The 13600-nt window shown below is 40.8% G+C and overlaps 1 protein-coding gene across 1 annotated transcript; it reads left to right on the top strand.

Moving 5' to 3' along the window:
• Nucleotides 1-7037: 7037 nt before the first annotated feature.
• Nucleotides 7038-9152, top strand: LOC143686004 (C-C motif chemokine 8-like). The gene is made up of 3 exons (XM_077163086.1): nucleotides 7038-7343; nucleotides 8109-8226; nucleotides 8646-9152. The coding sequence occupies exons 1-3, from the start codon at nucleotides 7094-7096 to the stop codon at nucleotides 8749-8751; spliced, it is 474 nt and encodes a 157-aa protein (XP_077019201.1). The 5' UTR covers nucleotides 7038-7093; the 3' UTR covers nucleotides 8752-9152.
• The last annotated feature ends 4448 nt before the right edge of the window (nucleotides 9153-13600 follow it).

Genomic DNA, 13600 nt, shown 5'->3' with positions numbered 1-13600 from the left:
AGGAATTCCTAAAGGTCCACCTTTGCTTCAAGTCTTCACCAGGAAGCATGGAGACAGTGCAGGAGGCATCCATGCAGGGGCCAGGAGTCCATATCCGGGATCCTTTCCTCTGATGACTGCAGTTAGGAATATTCACAACAGCTAAGTGATTAAATACTTACCATATGCCAGCAACTGACAGTCAATGCCCTTTTCCTATGTCAACTCATTTCATTCACATCCATTTTACCGATAGACAAACTGAGGTGAAGAGAGCGAAAATAAGCATCCAAACCCTGCAGTCTGGCTCCAGGGTCTGTAATCTGAATCATTCTCCTGCCTCTCCCAGAGCTAACCAGCAAAGAACTCTTCTCTGCTCTTTCCTAATGCCCTAGCTGTCCATATCTTGGACTGGACTCTTCAAAAAAGATAATCTGGATGAATCAAATAGATGGGAATATAGATATATCCTGGCCAGAAATGGTTTACATGTCCCAGAGATGGGATCATCTCTGCTCCTGGACCCATGGTGAACATCACTACAGAAGCACCAGCTTCTATAGTCCTAGAGAAGGCCTTACTATCTTATTCGGCAAATCTCTTGGGTTGGCACGTGCCCTAGAACCTATTTGCCATCTGTGATCTCGTTCATCCCGACATTTTATAGATCAGGCAGTCAGACCTAACAAAACCAACAGTTAGTCACTTGGCTATTTAGTGGACAAGTCGGGGCTGTGCCTGGAAGCTTGACACTGAATCCCCTGCATTTTTACTGACTCATCTTGCTACTATTTCTATTTCTGGTCTCTGGATATACCTTTTGTATCAAGCCACATTACCAATGAACATAAAAACGTCCTGGGTGTATTTTGTGGGTCAGTGGTCTTGGGTGGTGACTGAAGACTTATGGAAACTTAACTCCTAAACCATATTTGACTAGTGCAAGTATGATGTGATGCAACTGGGGACAGTCCCAAAAGCTTAAAAAAAGTTTCTGTCCTGGAAAGACTCAAGTTCCTTCCTGCCAGAAGAAATCCTGAGGTCAGGGATGTTTCAACTTCTCTAATTCTGCAGTTAAAAGGTATTTTCAAGAGGCAGAAGTTTTAAAAATCTCTTCTAAAAACAAGAAAAATTAAAACTCTTAACTTAAGGAGTCTACTAGATAATTCACAGGATAAAATCATAAACACTTAATGCACATAAAAATACCAACCAATAAATAAGAATTTAAACAAACTAATGCTGTAATGGTTTCTTTTCACTTACTTTTTTTTTATTGAAGTAATACTTTCCCACCATAAACTTTATACATCATAAGTATTTAAGTCAGTTTTACACATGAACACCCCATGCCACCACCATCCAGACAATGCAGACCATCTCCAAACTGCAAGTCCCCAATGTTCTTCCCAGTTAATTGCCCCCAGATGGAACTATCAGTCCGAATTCTACCATCACAGGTTAGTTTTGCCTATTTACAAGATAATATATTTTTTTATGAACAAAGTGACATGTTTTAAGAATGATGTATTGGATTTCCTTTGCTCATAATAAATGATCACAAACTTAGTGGCTTAAACTGGATAATAAAACTAATTTGTTCTCTTACAGTTCTGTAGGTCAGAAGTCCAACATGGTCTCGCCGGACTTAAGTCAAGGTCATGGCAAGGCTGCCTTCCTTTCCAGAGGCTCCAGTGTAGGAGCCGTTTCCATGCTCAGTCAGGTGGTTGACAGAATTCAGTTCCTTGCTGACTCCCTTGAAGGACTGAGATTGCTATTTTCTTGCAGGCTGCCAGCTGAGGGGCATTGCAGCGTCTAGGCTCTTGGCTCCCCTCCTCCACCTCCAAAGCCAGCTCCGGTGCTTCAAGTCCCACTCACACTTCCAATCTCTCCTCCTTCTCCTTCCCTCTCATCTCTGTGATCCAGCTAGAAAAGGGTCTCTGCCTCTAAGGACTCCTGTCATTAGATTGCATCCACCTGGATGCAATCCAGGAAGATCTCCCGATCTCAAGGTCTGCAGCTTTAATCATATCTGCAAATTCTTTTGCCATATAAGATAACATACTCACAGGTTTTGAGGATTAGGGACTGAACATCTTTGGGAGCCATTATTCTGCCACCACAATGAATGTATGTGGTCCAGGGTAAAATCTTTCTAGAAAGTCAAATGCTGATTTGTATTAAAAGCCTCAAAACCTCATATATCATGATGTATTAATTCCACAGCTACAGAAATAAGTAAAGGCATTGGTGAAGATTTTTAAACTGGATTGTTTAAAATAATGTTCTAAGATTATTTTAGAAAGATAATATATGCCAGCAATAAAGAGATGCTTTAATTTGGTATCTTTATATAATGAGTCACTATTAAGCCTTTAAAACTGAAGAATATTTAATGATTTGGGGAAGGCATGACCAATGTTAAGAGAAAAAAAGCCATAAATATAAATAAATGTAAACACAGTCATATATGCATTATTCTTATGTATATGGAGGGTATTTTATATTACATATATGTATGTGTGTGTATGTATATATATATATATACATATATGTACATATATATAAGAGAGAGGGAAGGGAGAAAATAAATAAATAAAAAATCCAGGTTCATTCTTAGTATTTAAAACAAATGCAGATAGGATTAAAAAAAATTGTTCTGGTTTGCTGGGAGTGAGGGGTTTCTTGGGAACAGCATTTTTAGTGCTAAAATCAAGAAAGTCCCAGCAAACTGGGTCGAGTTGGTCAGCCTACATGCAGATAAATTTTACCCTTTCCTTTAGGCACTTCTATGTAGTTTGCACGTTTTTCTACAAAGAATGCACAATCATTTAAAGCATTGTCTTTCAGGTGTCTCATTCTGAGTTGCAGAAAATGCAGCCTCAGGGCCAACATGTGCCAGAGCATGGGCCTCAGAAACATTGCCAAAGCCATTCTTAGCAACACTTTAAATCTCGGAATGTGTTAAATAAGAAAAGGAGTGCAAGAATATCTGCAAATGAAACAGACCTCCTGTTTTTTGAGGGCAGATTCCTGGAGCAGCGCAGCTTTCTCATAGGTAGTAGTGACTGTTGGTTAGCAAAGAAGACCTCCTGTCTTTGACTATGTATGATTAGATTGGAATGGCAAAAGTAATCCAATCAAGACCTACAAACCGCTGAAATTGAACTACTCAGGAGCTGTAAATTGCAATAACAGCATATATTCTATACATACACACACATATATATTTTTATTTATACTCTTTATTCACTGGTAACGGCCCATTGATTCTTTTTTTTTTTTTTTTACTTTTTAAATTGTGTTGTATAATATATATATACACAAAGCAAAGAAAGAAAAATGCAACAATTTTCAGAGTGTTCTTCAACAAGTAGTTACAGGACAGATCTCAGAGTCTGTTATGGGCTACCATACGATCCTCTCAGATTTTTCCTTCCAGCTGCTCCAGAACACTGGAGGCTAGAAGGGATATATTTACTTGTTCTCATTACTTCTTTTTCTTTTCTGTGAAAAATAACGTATACACAAAGGCAATACATTTCAAAGCACAGCACAATTAGTTGTAGAACAGATTTCTGAGTTTCCACAATTTTAAATTTTTACTGTTAGCTGCTGTAAGATACTGGTGACTAGACGAACGTCAATATAATGATTCAGCAGCGCCCAGCGTGGGCGCCACGTGCGCGCTGCAGGTGAGCGCAGAGACGCGGCTGGGAGAAGGCACCCGCACCGCAGCCCTCTGTTGCTAAACGCCAATACTGATGAATGCCTTGAAAGAGATGTTTAACATTTTTCAATTAGTTTATGAGATAAAATACATTAATGTCTATTACGCTGACCTAAAATTGACACCACTGCTTTAATGTTATGTAGTCTCATCTTTCAAATTTAGAACATTTTTAGACATAAAGATAAAAAAACATGTTTGATTGAGAATGTTAGGGAGGGAGGGCCACGGTGGCTCACCAGGCAGAGTTCTCACCTGCCATGCCGGCAACCCGGGTTCCATTCCCGGTGCCTGCCCATGCAAAAAAAAAAAAGAATGTTATGGAGTACAATAGACAGTACTAAATCAGATGATCCTGATCACTCACTTGGTCTCAATTAAAAAATAAAAACAGTGGCTACAACCAAAATAGTGGACTGTTTTGTACATGACATGTAGAATATTTGCTAGTACAGTGTCTCCTTTACAGTAGTTAATAGGTACAAAAGTAGAGACTGTTTGCTTTCATAAGTTTAATTGTGATTCTTAATAAATAATGAAATACAAGTATCACTTTAAGGACAAATTAACACCTGTTTCCGTGGAGAACTTTATAATAATTGCCCACATGCTAAGGTGATGTAGATAGCTCGATGTGGCAGGTATTAGTATCATTTCCTGGCATTGAGGTGAAGCTCAGTTGTGAGTTTTTTATCTTTGTTTTTGACAATGAAAATAGAGCACAATTTGATTTGGAATGTTATATGGGAACTAAATATTATGAAACCATTTAGATCCACCACTCTGCCTCAAGTTAAAATTTAAAAAAAAATTTTTTTTTGAAGAGTGGACATCAGGCATTGCTTAATCTAGGAATACCACCTGGCTCGGTCCCTTCTTTTCAATGCTTGACAGCTATTGAGTTGATGTGGGTAATATGGAGGGTATGGTAGTAATTAGATATCCACTGACTGCTGCTAGTTCTACGCCTTCTGGCACGCAGTAGGATTGCACTTTCATGCCATCCTGAAGAAAGAAGAGTCTCTTAGCTGTCCAATAAAGCATAAACTGAAGTGACATCTGTCATTCCAGGCAGAGAAGTCTTTAAGAGCTCGAATAAGCATCTCCACGTCTCACCTGTCACAATAACCAGCCATGTTCCTGATGATAAATACTAAAGAGCCCAAGCAAAGAGAGTAGAGCAGAACCCCCACTACTGGAAACTGGATAAGAAGCATCCATCATGCTGTGTCAGATGGGGCCACACCGTCCCTCACCTTACACTTTAAACCAGGTGCACGGGAAAGAGGCCGGCTGGCAGCTGGGTGCTCTGTGTTATGATGTGGAAGGGAAATCTTCTTAGTCCTGTTCCCCAACCACTCCATCAATAAAGTTGAGATAATGATGTGTATGTTTAGAGAGGGGGGTACAACAGACAAATTCCATCTCACAGCTAATTCTTGAAGCTGTGTTTTTCAGACCATGTCACCTTGGCCACCAGCAGGGAAGAATGGGGTAGAGAAGTGCCTAGAATACATACTATTAAGCCCACCAGAAACCCAAGATAATGTCAAATGCCCTCAAGGAACCAGTAGAGCAGGCCAGAGACTTCCATCCAAATCCCAATTGCATTCCCAAAGCCCCAGCACCAACTGAACAGTTCTCTGCCGCAAAGACACCATCTCTGCCATATTAGTTCTCATACAGTTGCTGGGGTCTGGGAAAGAGGGAGAAAGGGTTGACCAGGTGAAGCACAGGGAATTTTTTTAGGACAGTGAAACTTTTCTTCATGGTACCCTAATGGTGGATACGTGACAATACGCACTTGCCAAAACTCATAGAACTTTACAGCATGAAGAGTGAACCTTAATGTATCTGAATTTTAAAAAATCATCTAGGAAATTGGGGTCTCCCTGGATGGAATGTAGAATTTGTCAGAATAATCTAGCTATCTTAAAAGTGTTTGAAGTAACCTAAGGAGGGGAGAAAGGTGCTGACTTAAGTAACTTAGGAAATGAGTCAAGTGTGAAAGACTGAAAACAAAAGAAAATGCATATCAGCATACTTTACTTGAAAAAGTTTTTAGCAATTCTGATACCACTATACATATATAATTGAGTTAATGATTCTGATACCACTATGCATATATACTAGAATTAAACAATTAAGTAAACAGATGGCAAATGGTGGGGGCCAGGTTTCTTAATGTTGGCCTGAGAATTTACAATCAAGTAAGGGGAGAAGGCGATAATAATCCAGGTGGTAATAGATTAGAGTTGGATGCATCAGTGTGAATTCATGTTTAGTTGATACAGATATAGATGGTTACATATACGAATATTTGTAGATCTGTGTATATATATACAGGTTAATATACATGTATATATTCCTTTGCTCTGTCAACTGAGAGGGCTTTTCTGCCACATGGCGATTCCATGTGGCCTCTCCTGGCTCCTCTTTGTATGACTTTCACTCTTGCTTATAAATAACTCCAGTAACCTGAAGTAAATCCCAACCTGATTTAGTTTAGCCACACCCTACCTGAAGTGACATCTTGAAGAGATGATATTCACAGTGGGGCCACTCCCACCTGGAAGCTGACCAAGACCGAGACATACCCAAACTGGGGTACTCAGTGCAATCCACGTCATCCTTTCTTGCACCCTCCTTCTCCTGGAGAGGTTCAGTTGAGGCCACTGTTGAATCTGGTCTCACACTGTTTCATTCATGTCTTAGAAATTAGTCATAACATGTGTGGGAGGTGGTGGTGGTGGGGAGTAGATGAGACTGCTGGTTTGCAAACCTAATTCCTTCCCTTTGCACCCCCCTCCCAGTGTATGTGAAGGAAGGGGGTTGAAAGTCCTTGTTTCAAACAGGCCCCCTCCACCTTGATCTGCATGAAATATTGGTCTTCTCCGCGTGATTTCACTTAGAAAGAAACTCCAAGGGTTAAATAAAATGTTTGGAAACTGCAGCTCTGCAAGATTATCATGGGCCATCTAGGTCTGAAGTTCCACGGCACTGTGAGCCCAGAGCATTGGCTTAAAGAGTCCTGGACTCTGCCATTCTGCCAAGGCTCCGTGTAGCTAAGTATGCGGGGGTCTCCAAGGGCCTGGCTGGCTTTGGATTCAGTGGTCTGTGCGTGACAGAGGGCAGAGGCAAAGCCTTCGGGCCCCGTCCTTGGCCTCCCGGGTCCTGGGATGGACAGACCTTTGGGTCTCTTTACTCCATCATGACCTCAGCTCCCATTTTCCCTTTTCTACAAAACATTTCCATTTCAAATAAATCACAGCCAATAACAGACCAGTGAGATAACTTCCTACGCTTTACAGGGCACAATCACACTCCCTTCCACCCTTGCTCCACGCCAGCTTCCTTCTCTTGACATCTGGAAACCACCCCAGAATGTGGTGTCTGTTCAGCACATTCAGGGTTTTACTTCATTGTTCCTTGATCATGTCCTTTCCCTGCCTCCTGCTTCCTATAAAAGGCAGGCAGGGCAGCCAGAGCAGCGGAGAAGCCCACACAAGCCCGGCAGCCTCCAGCTCGCACTCTGAAGCTCACACCCGGCCCTCCAGCATGAAGGTCTCGGCAGCGCTTCTCTGCCTGCTCCTCGCATCCGCCACCTTCAGCACCCAGGTGCTTGCTCAGCCAGGTAAGAATCCTTCCCCCCTAAGACTTAACATTTTAACTCCTGCAGGGACTGACACCCCACCATGAGTCATTGCAGGCTTACCGCATTTTAAAGATGCAGAAACTGAGACACAGTCAGGAATTAAGAGGAGCCGTATGGCACAGCTAATCAAAGTCAGTGTCAGAACTAGATGCCCAGACCACGGAGGCCAGTTTCCATGATCCTTGCTGACATAAGCTGCAGGAAGAAAGGATGAATGCAGCCACTACTTTAACAACCCTCCCCACCCCATTGTCTGGGAATGTTACACGGAAGGAAGGACCCTCTCTTATTGGCATGTGAAGGATATTTCAGGCAAGAGTGGAGATAAATAAAATAGAGTTTGGAGCTTCAAGTTTTGGACTGTGGTCCAGGGGAGCTTCTTGAAACAGTAGCTGTGGCATGAAAATAAGGACTTAGAAGAATCTCAGCATATGGCATAGGCTGTCTTTAAAGTCCATGGAGACCATGACTGGGAAGCAAGGTCCATGAGCTTATTTCCCAGTGTCAGAAGCTTCAGATTAATAGATACTCCGAAGATTTGTCCATACTCAGGCAGCAATGATAGGTCCCCATATTTCTGACTCACAAGATAACATTCCATCCCTAGAACCAGAACTAAGGCCGGTTCTGGGTCTAACTCATGTATTTGATGTTTTCTCCTTGCTTCTCCTCCTTCCCAAACAAATACATACTTGCAATGCATCCTGTCTCATTCTCTGCGAAAACGTTTTTCTTTTTTTTCAGAGTCAGTTTCCATCCCCGTCACCTGCTGCTTTAGTGTGGTCAGTAGGAAGATTCCCATCCAGAAGCTGAAAAGCTACAGCAGAGTCACCAGCAGTCAGTGTCCCAGGGAAGCTGTGATGTGAGTGGATCATGCCTGGCCCCACTGAGCCAAAAGCTGTGTCCCAGGAAAAGGGTAGGGGAGGCCAAAGTTCACATCCAAATGAGTCAGAAAAATAAACCATCCAATCCGTTAAACCGTGAGATGGTTTAACTCACAGAGCAACTGAACCCATGAAGAGAAAATCTATACTCACTCCAGGCAACTCTTTGGGGAAATGGATCAGATTTACCCACTTCCTTGAGGTAGGAGCAAGGAGGGTTCCACCTAGGAGCTTTATCCTGTGGTCTCATCCTACCAGCTTCTCTTACCTCCCCTACCAAGTGCCAGGACCCCTCCCCCAGGGTGGGGGTGCTGATCAGGTCTGGGATCTGATAAGCTGCTGGGCAGAATCCTTAACATGCTCCATCTAACTGCTCTCTGTACCCTCTCTTCCACAGCTTCAAAACTAAACCGGGCAAAGAGTTCTGTGCTGACGTCAAGGAGGGGTGGGTCCAGAATTCCATGAAGCTCCTGGACCAAAAGTCTCATACCCTGAAGCCTTGAACTTTCACACCCAGACTGAGAGAGAGTCAGAGCTCAAGGAAAACCTGTTGACTTCTCCCCAACTTTCCCCAGGGGCAGCATAGTATTATTTTCTTATAATGTCCAAGGAGATGTGCTTTGTTTACTAATTTAAAACACTGTATTTCTTAAGTATTATTTAATTATATTTAAGTTATTGATATTTGACTTTATCTGCCATAAATTCTGGTGTACTATAAAATGCAAAACCCTGGGTGATGTGCTTTCCTTTCTGTGAACTCAGTTAAGTTCATGGCAAAATGTCATCGTCATCCCTCCTACCCGCCCATGGACCATTAGTGTGAAACACTTCCAGATTCTTAGGAAATCAGTGCTCCTGTGAGCCAAATGTGTATTTTCCAATGTTGTTATTGAAATTAATGTTATACAGCTATGGAATTTTCAAAGAAAAAGTCTACATAGTTTTAAACTACTTCATCCAATTCTTTTATGGGATAACATTTAGCTGGGAGGGAGTAAATGGTAGCAGTGGTGGCAGTTTTGCGTTTGGGGACCATCCTCCAGAAACAGCCTTTTGGCTGGGATAGACCCAACTGAGGTTCAGGGAGAATGTGGCAGGACCAGACCAGGCTGTTCTAGCCCTTTGGCCCAGTCCCACCATCAGGTGCCCTTGTTCAACAGGATCTCTAGTCCCATTTTTTTCTCTCTCACCTCATCTATCTTTCATTAACATCTTTCTCCTGATCGCTAATGGCAGTCTTCAAACTTTTCTTCATGATCCTAGATTTTCCCCATCTAATTAGTCTTCAAATCAAGTGTAATGTCCCTGGAATGAAACTGAACCTAGCAGGACACTAGATGACTAAACCTAAGGGACCCCTAAGGTTTTTCACTGCAGATGAGTCCTGAAGGATGGCATGTGATGGCACATGGAGAGGGCTCTTCAGAGTTGGTACAGCATGGAAGGGGATGGGGGAGTGGGAGCCAGGGAGGACTCCCATCTGGCTGGACTTTGGAACAGAAAAAGGAGAAAAGTTTTGAAGTTTAGAAATAAAGGTTGGAGCCAGATTGTAGGGGGCCTGGAATTTCACATTGAGAACTTAGAACTCCCAGTTAGGACACTAAAGTTTTGAAACTTCGGAGCAGAGTGCCACATTCAGAGATGTGCAAAAGGAAAACTAAGACCAGCCCAAAGCAAATGGGAAGTACAGGATCTGTTCCCTTCTTATCTGAGCCTGGAAGAGCTAGAACCGGGGAACCAGCTTCTTTTCCTGGGCCTGAGCTCACTGGAGGCATTAAGAATTCCTTGTCTATAGGAGTTCCAGTGAACAGCTCTTCTATTCCCTTTGAAACAGACCTCATCCTCCTCCTGGGTGTTCCTGTGGGTGATTTAAGGCAGGCAGTCCTTTGCACCAGATTGTTTCTCTCTCTGTCCCAGCTGTCTGCAAGCAGCTTCTCTGTCCTCAGGGAGGAAGAGTTGGAGACATGCTCCCCAGCTCAGCCTCTCAGACTTCCACCTGACATGCATGCACCTCAGCAGGGACCACTCTGCTCCTTCTGGAAAGGGGTCAGGGAACCTGCAAGGGGAGTGCAAGCTTGCTCTACCCCAAGTTGTAGAGGGTTGGAAGAGGGGCCAGCAAGGGAACCAGGAGCTTCTTCCAGGGTTTTTGGAGCTATATTTTCTTAATTCAGCCCTTGCCAAGTTAACACAGCCCATTAACTGTTTTGAGTGGCCTCACTACCTTTAAATCCCTCTGCTGCCTTTGCCTAAGGAGGGTTGAAACAGTGGCCACCTTCAGAGCCAGCCCCCCGCAACCTGAAGGAGCTGATCGAAGGGAGAGACCTGGATGAGACCACACACCTTTGAGTGTGAGGGACTAGTTCTTTAGGTCCCATCCTCGCACCAGCAAGGTTTTCCAGAAGCCCAAGCTCTAGGCCCCCCTGCTGCCTGCTGCAAGAAAGAATGGTGGGTGGAGTTAGCAAACCACCACGTGGCACCCATACCCATCAGAGTAAAAACTGACTCAAGCAAGAATCATTTATGGATAACACCAGTTTAAAAGTTTGATTAAGAAAGCTTGCAAAGCCTCAAGATATCTCCCTCCAAATAATAACAACTTAATAATGAAGAAGCACATTATTATTAATTAACTCACACAATGAAGAGAACTAAAAGCATCATTTCAATCAAGCAATAAAATTTGCATCACCAGTAATGGGACAATTCGGTCTGTGTGTCTCCTGGTATGATACACTGAGAGGAACAAAACATTACATCGATCACCTTTCTGCCAAAAAACATAATCGTGAGGAATCATGAGACAAATCAAACCAAGGGAGACTCTACTAAGTAAGACTGGCCTGACTGTGAGGGTCTTAAAAGACAAAGAAAGAGCGAGCAATTGTTCCACATTGATGGAAACCAAAGAGACATGGCAGCGAAATACAGCACGTGGTCTTGGATTGGCTCCTAAACCTAGAAAGGACGTGACTGGGACAATCAGCAAAATTTGAATGAGGTTTCTGAATCAGATGGTAATAATGGATCATTATTAATTCCCTGATCTTGATGGTTGTGAGTTTGTAAGAATTTTTTCTTGTTTTTAGAGCTTCCAGATACTATAATTTGTGGACAAAAAACACATTGGTATATTTAAACCCCTCATATTTATTTATTTATTCAAATAGTTTGTATAAAATAAATAGTTTATCTTTAGGATAAATTAAGCCTATGGTATAAGCAAAAAAATCATTTATTTCTGTATGATGCTCCATTGTGTCACTATACCACAATTTAATTATTTATTCTACTGTTGGTAGATGAAAATAATTTGAAAAGGCTGCTATGAAAATGTTTGCACCTACTTTCAAAAGAACAAACTGTATGGAATTCCATTGCCTATATACTTGGAGGTAGAATTTCTGCATCTTAGGAACTGTATGTTGAGTATATGCCAACTGTACTCCGGTCCCTTGTTCTATTTATCTCTTCTTGGAGCAATGACACCATGTCTTAATAACTATCACTTTCTGAAAAGTGTTACTACCTGGTCGTGTAAGTCCTATGACTTTGTTCTTCTTCAAGATTGTCTTGGCTATATGGGGCCTTTTAATATAATTTTATAAAGTTTCATATCAGTTTATCAATTCCCAGAAAATATTTGCTGGGATTGCCTTGAATTTGGAGGAAAATTGACAACTTTAAATCATTGACTTTTCCAATTCTCACATATGCATATCCCTCGCTCGCCATGCTGGGCTCCTTTAATCCCTCCCAACAATGTGTAGTAGTTTTCTATGTAATGGTGTTGGAGAACTCCTGTCCAATTTATTCTTAAGTATTTGGACTTTTTAAGCAATTGAAAATAATTTCATTTTTAAAATGTCATTTCCTAATATTAGTTAGGAATACATAGAAAAGCATATAAAACATGCTTTTACATATAAAAGCAACATCGATTTTTGTATTATTAATGGGTGCACATGCTTAATTCACCTATTCATTATAATAGTTTATCTGTAGGCTCCTTTAGTTTTTCACATAAACAATATTTTATGCAAAAAGGACAACTTTATTTCATCCTTTACAGTCTTTATCATTTTATTTCGCTTCTTGTCTTATTGTACTGACCAAGACCTCAGTTCAATATTGAGTAAAAGTGGACATCCTTTTCTTACTCCTGCTCTCAAGAGGAAAGCTTCTGTATCCTACTATTCAGCGTCATGCTACTGTAGGTATTTAACAGATACCCTTTATCTATTCAATGAAGTTTCCTACACTTGCTCATTTGCTAAGGGTTTTATTGTTTGCTTGTTTTGTTTAGCATAAACGACTCTTGAAATTTAGTGAATAGTTTTTCTATTTAAATGATCATAAGATTTTTCTCCTTTATTCTTTACCTATGTTGACCTACGTTTATTGATTTTCTAATTTTAAAACCAGCTTACATTTTCAAAATCAAGCCAACTTAGTGAACATGTGTTTTTCTTTTTAGATATGGCAAAATTCTGTCCTTAATATTTCATTCAGAATTGTTACATCTATATTCATGAGAGATATTCGCCTATCATTTCATTTCTTGAAAATCTTCTCAGGTTGGGGATCAATGTTACACTGATATAAACGTGCTCCTTATTTTTCTATTCTCCAAAAATATTTACGTAAAGTGATGTTTCTTCTTTCAATGCATTTCTGGAAGGATTCACCAGTAAAAGCAAGCTGGGCCTGAGATTTCTTGGTAGAAAGGCCTTAACTTACAAATACAGTCATTCAGTAAATATTAGACTATTCAAATACCCTATCCTTTCTTGTTTAGTTTAGATAAGTTGTGTTTTTCTAGAATTTATTCATTTCATAAAATTTTCAAATACATTTGTATTTGGTTGTTCATTATATATAATTTTTTTTTTTTTTTTTTGCATGGGCAGGCACCGGGAATCGAACCTGGGTCTCCGGCATGGCAGGTGAGAACTCTGCCTGCTGAGCCGCCATGGCCCACCCCATAATATCTTTTTAATTATGTTTTAAAAGGTTTACCTTTACACTACTATTTTGTTTTTTATATCTGATACTGGTAAATTCCGCCTTCTCAATTTTAATTCCTTGATTAGTCTTGCAAGTAGATTAGCAAGTAATTAATCTTTCGTTTTCAGCTTTGGTATCTCTCTTCATTGTGTGATTGTATTCTGTTTTATTAGTCTCAGCTTTTATCCTTATTATTTCTCTCCCTCTACTTTTGGAGTTTAATTTACTACTTTTCTTCTAATTCTTCAGATGAATACTTAAATTTTTAATTTTATTTTCTAATACAGGCATTTAATACTATGAATTTCCTTCTATAAACACAGATATAACTATATCCTACAAGTT

The sequence above is a fragment of the Tamandua tetradactyla genome, chromosome 6 (assembly GCF_023851605.1).
Source record: "Tamandua tetradactyla isolate mTamTet1 chromosome 6, mTamTet1.pri, whole genome shotgun sequence".
Classification (NCBI taxonomy): Eukaryota; Metazoa; Chordata; class Mammalia; order Pilosa; family Myrmecophagidae; genus Tamandua; species Tamandua tetradactyla.
The sequence above is the reverse complement of the archived record's forward strand: the minus strand, read 5'-3'. Positions and strand labels throughout refer to the sequence as shown.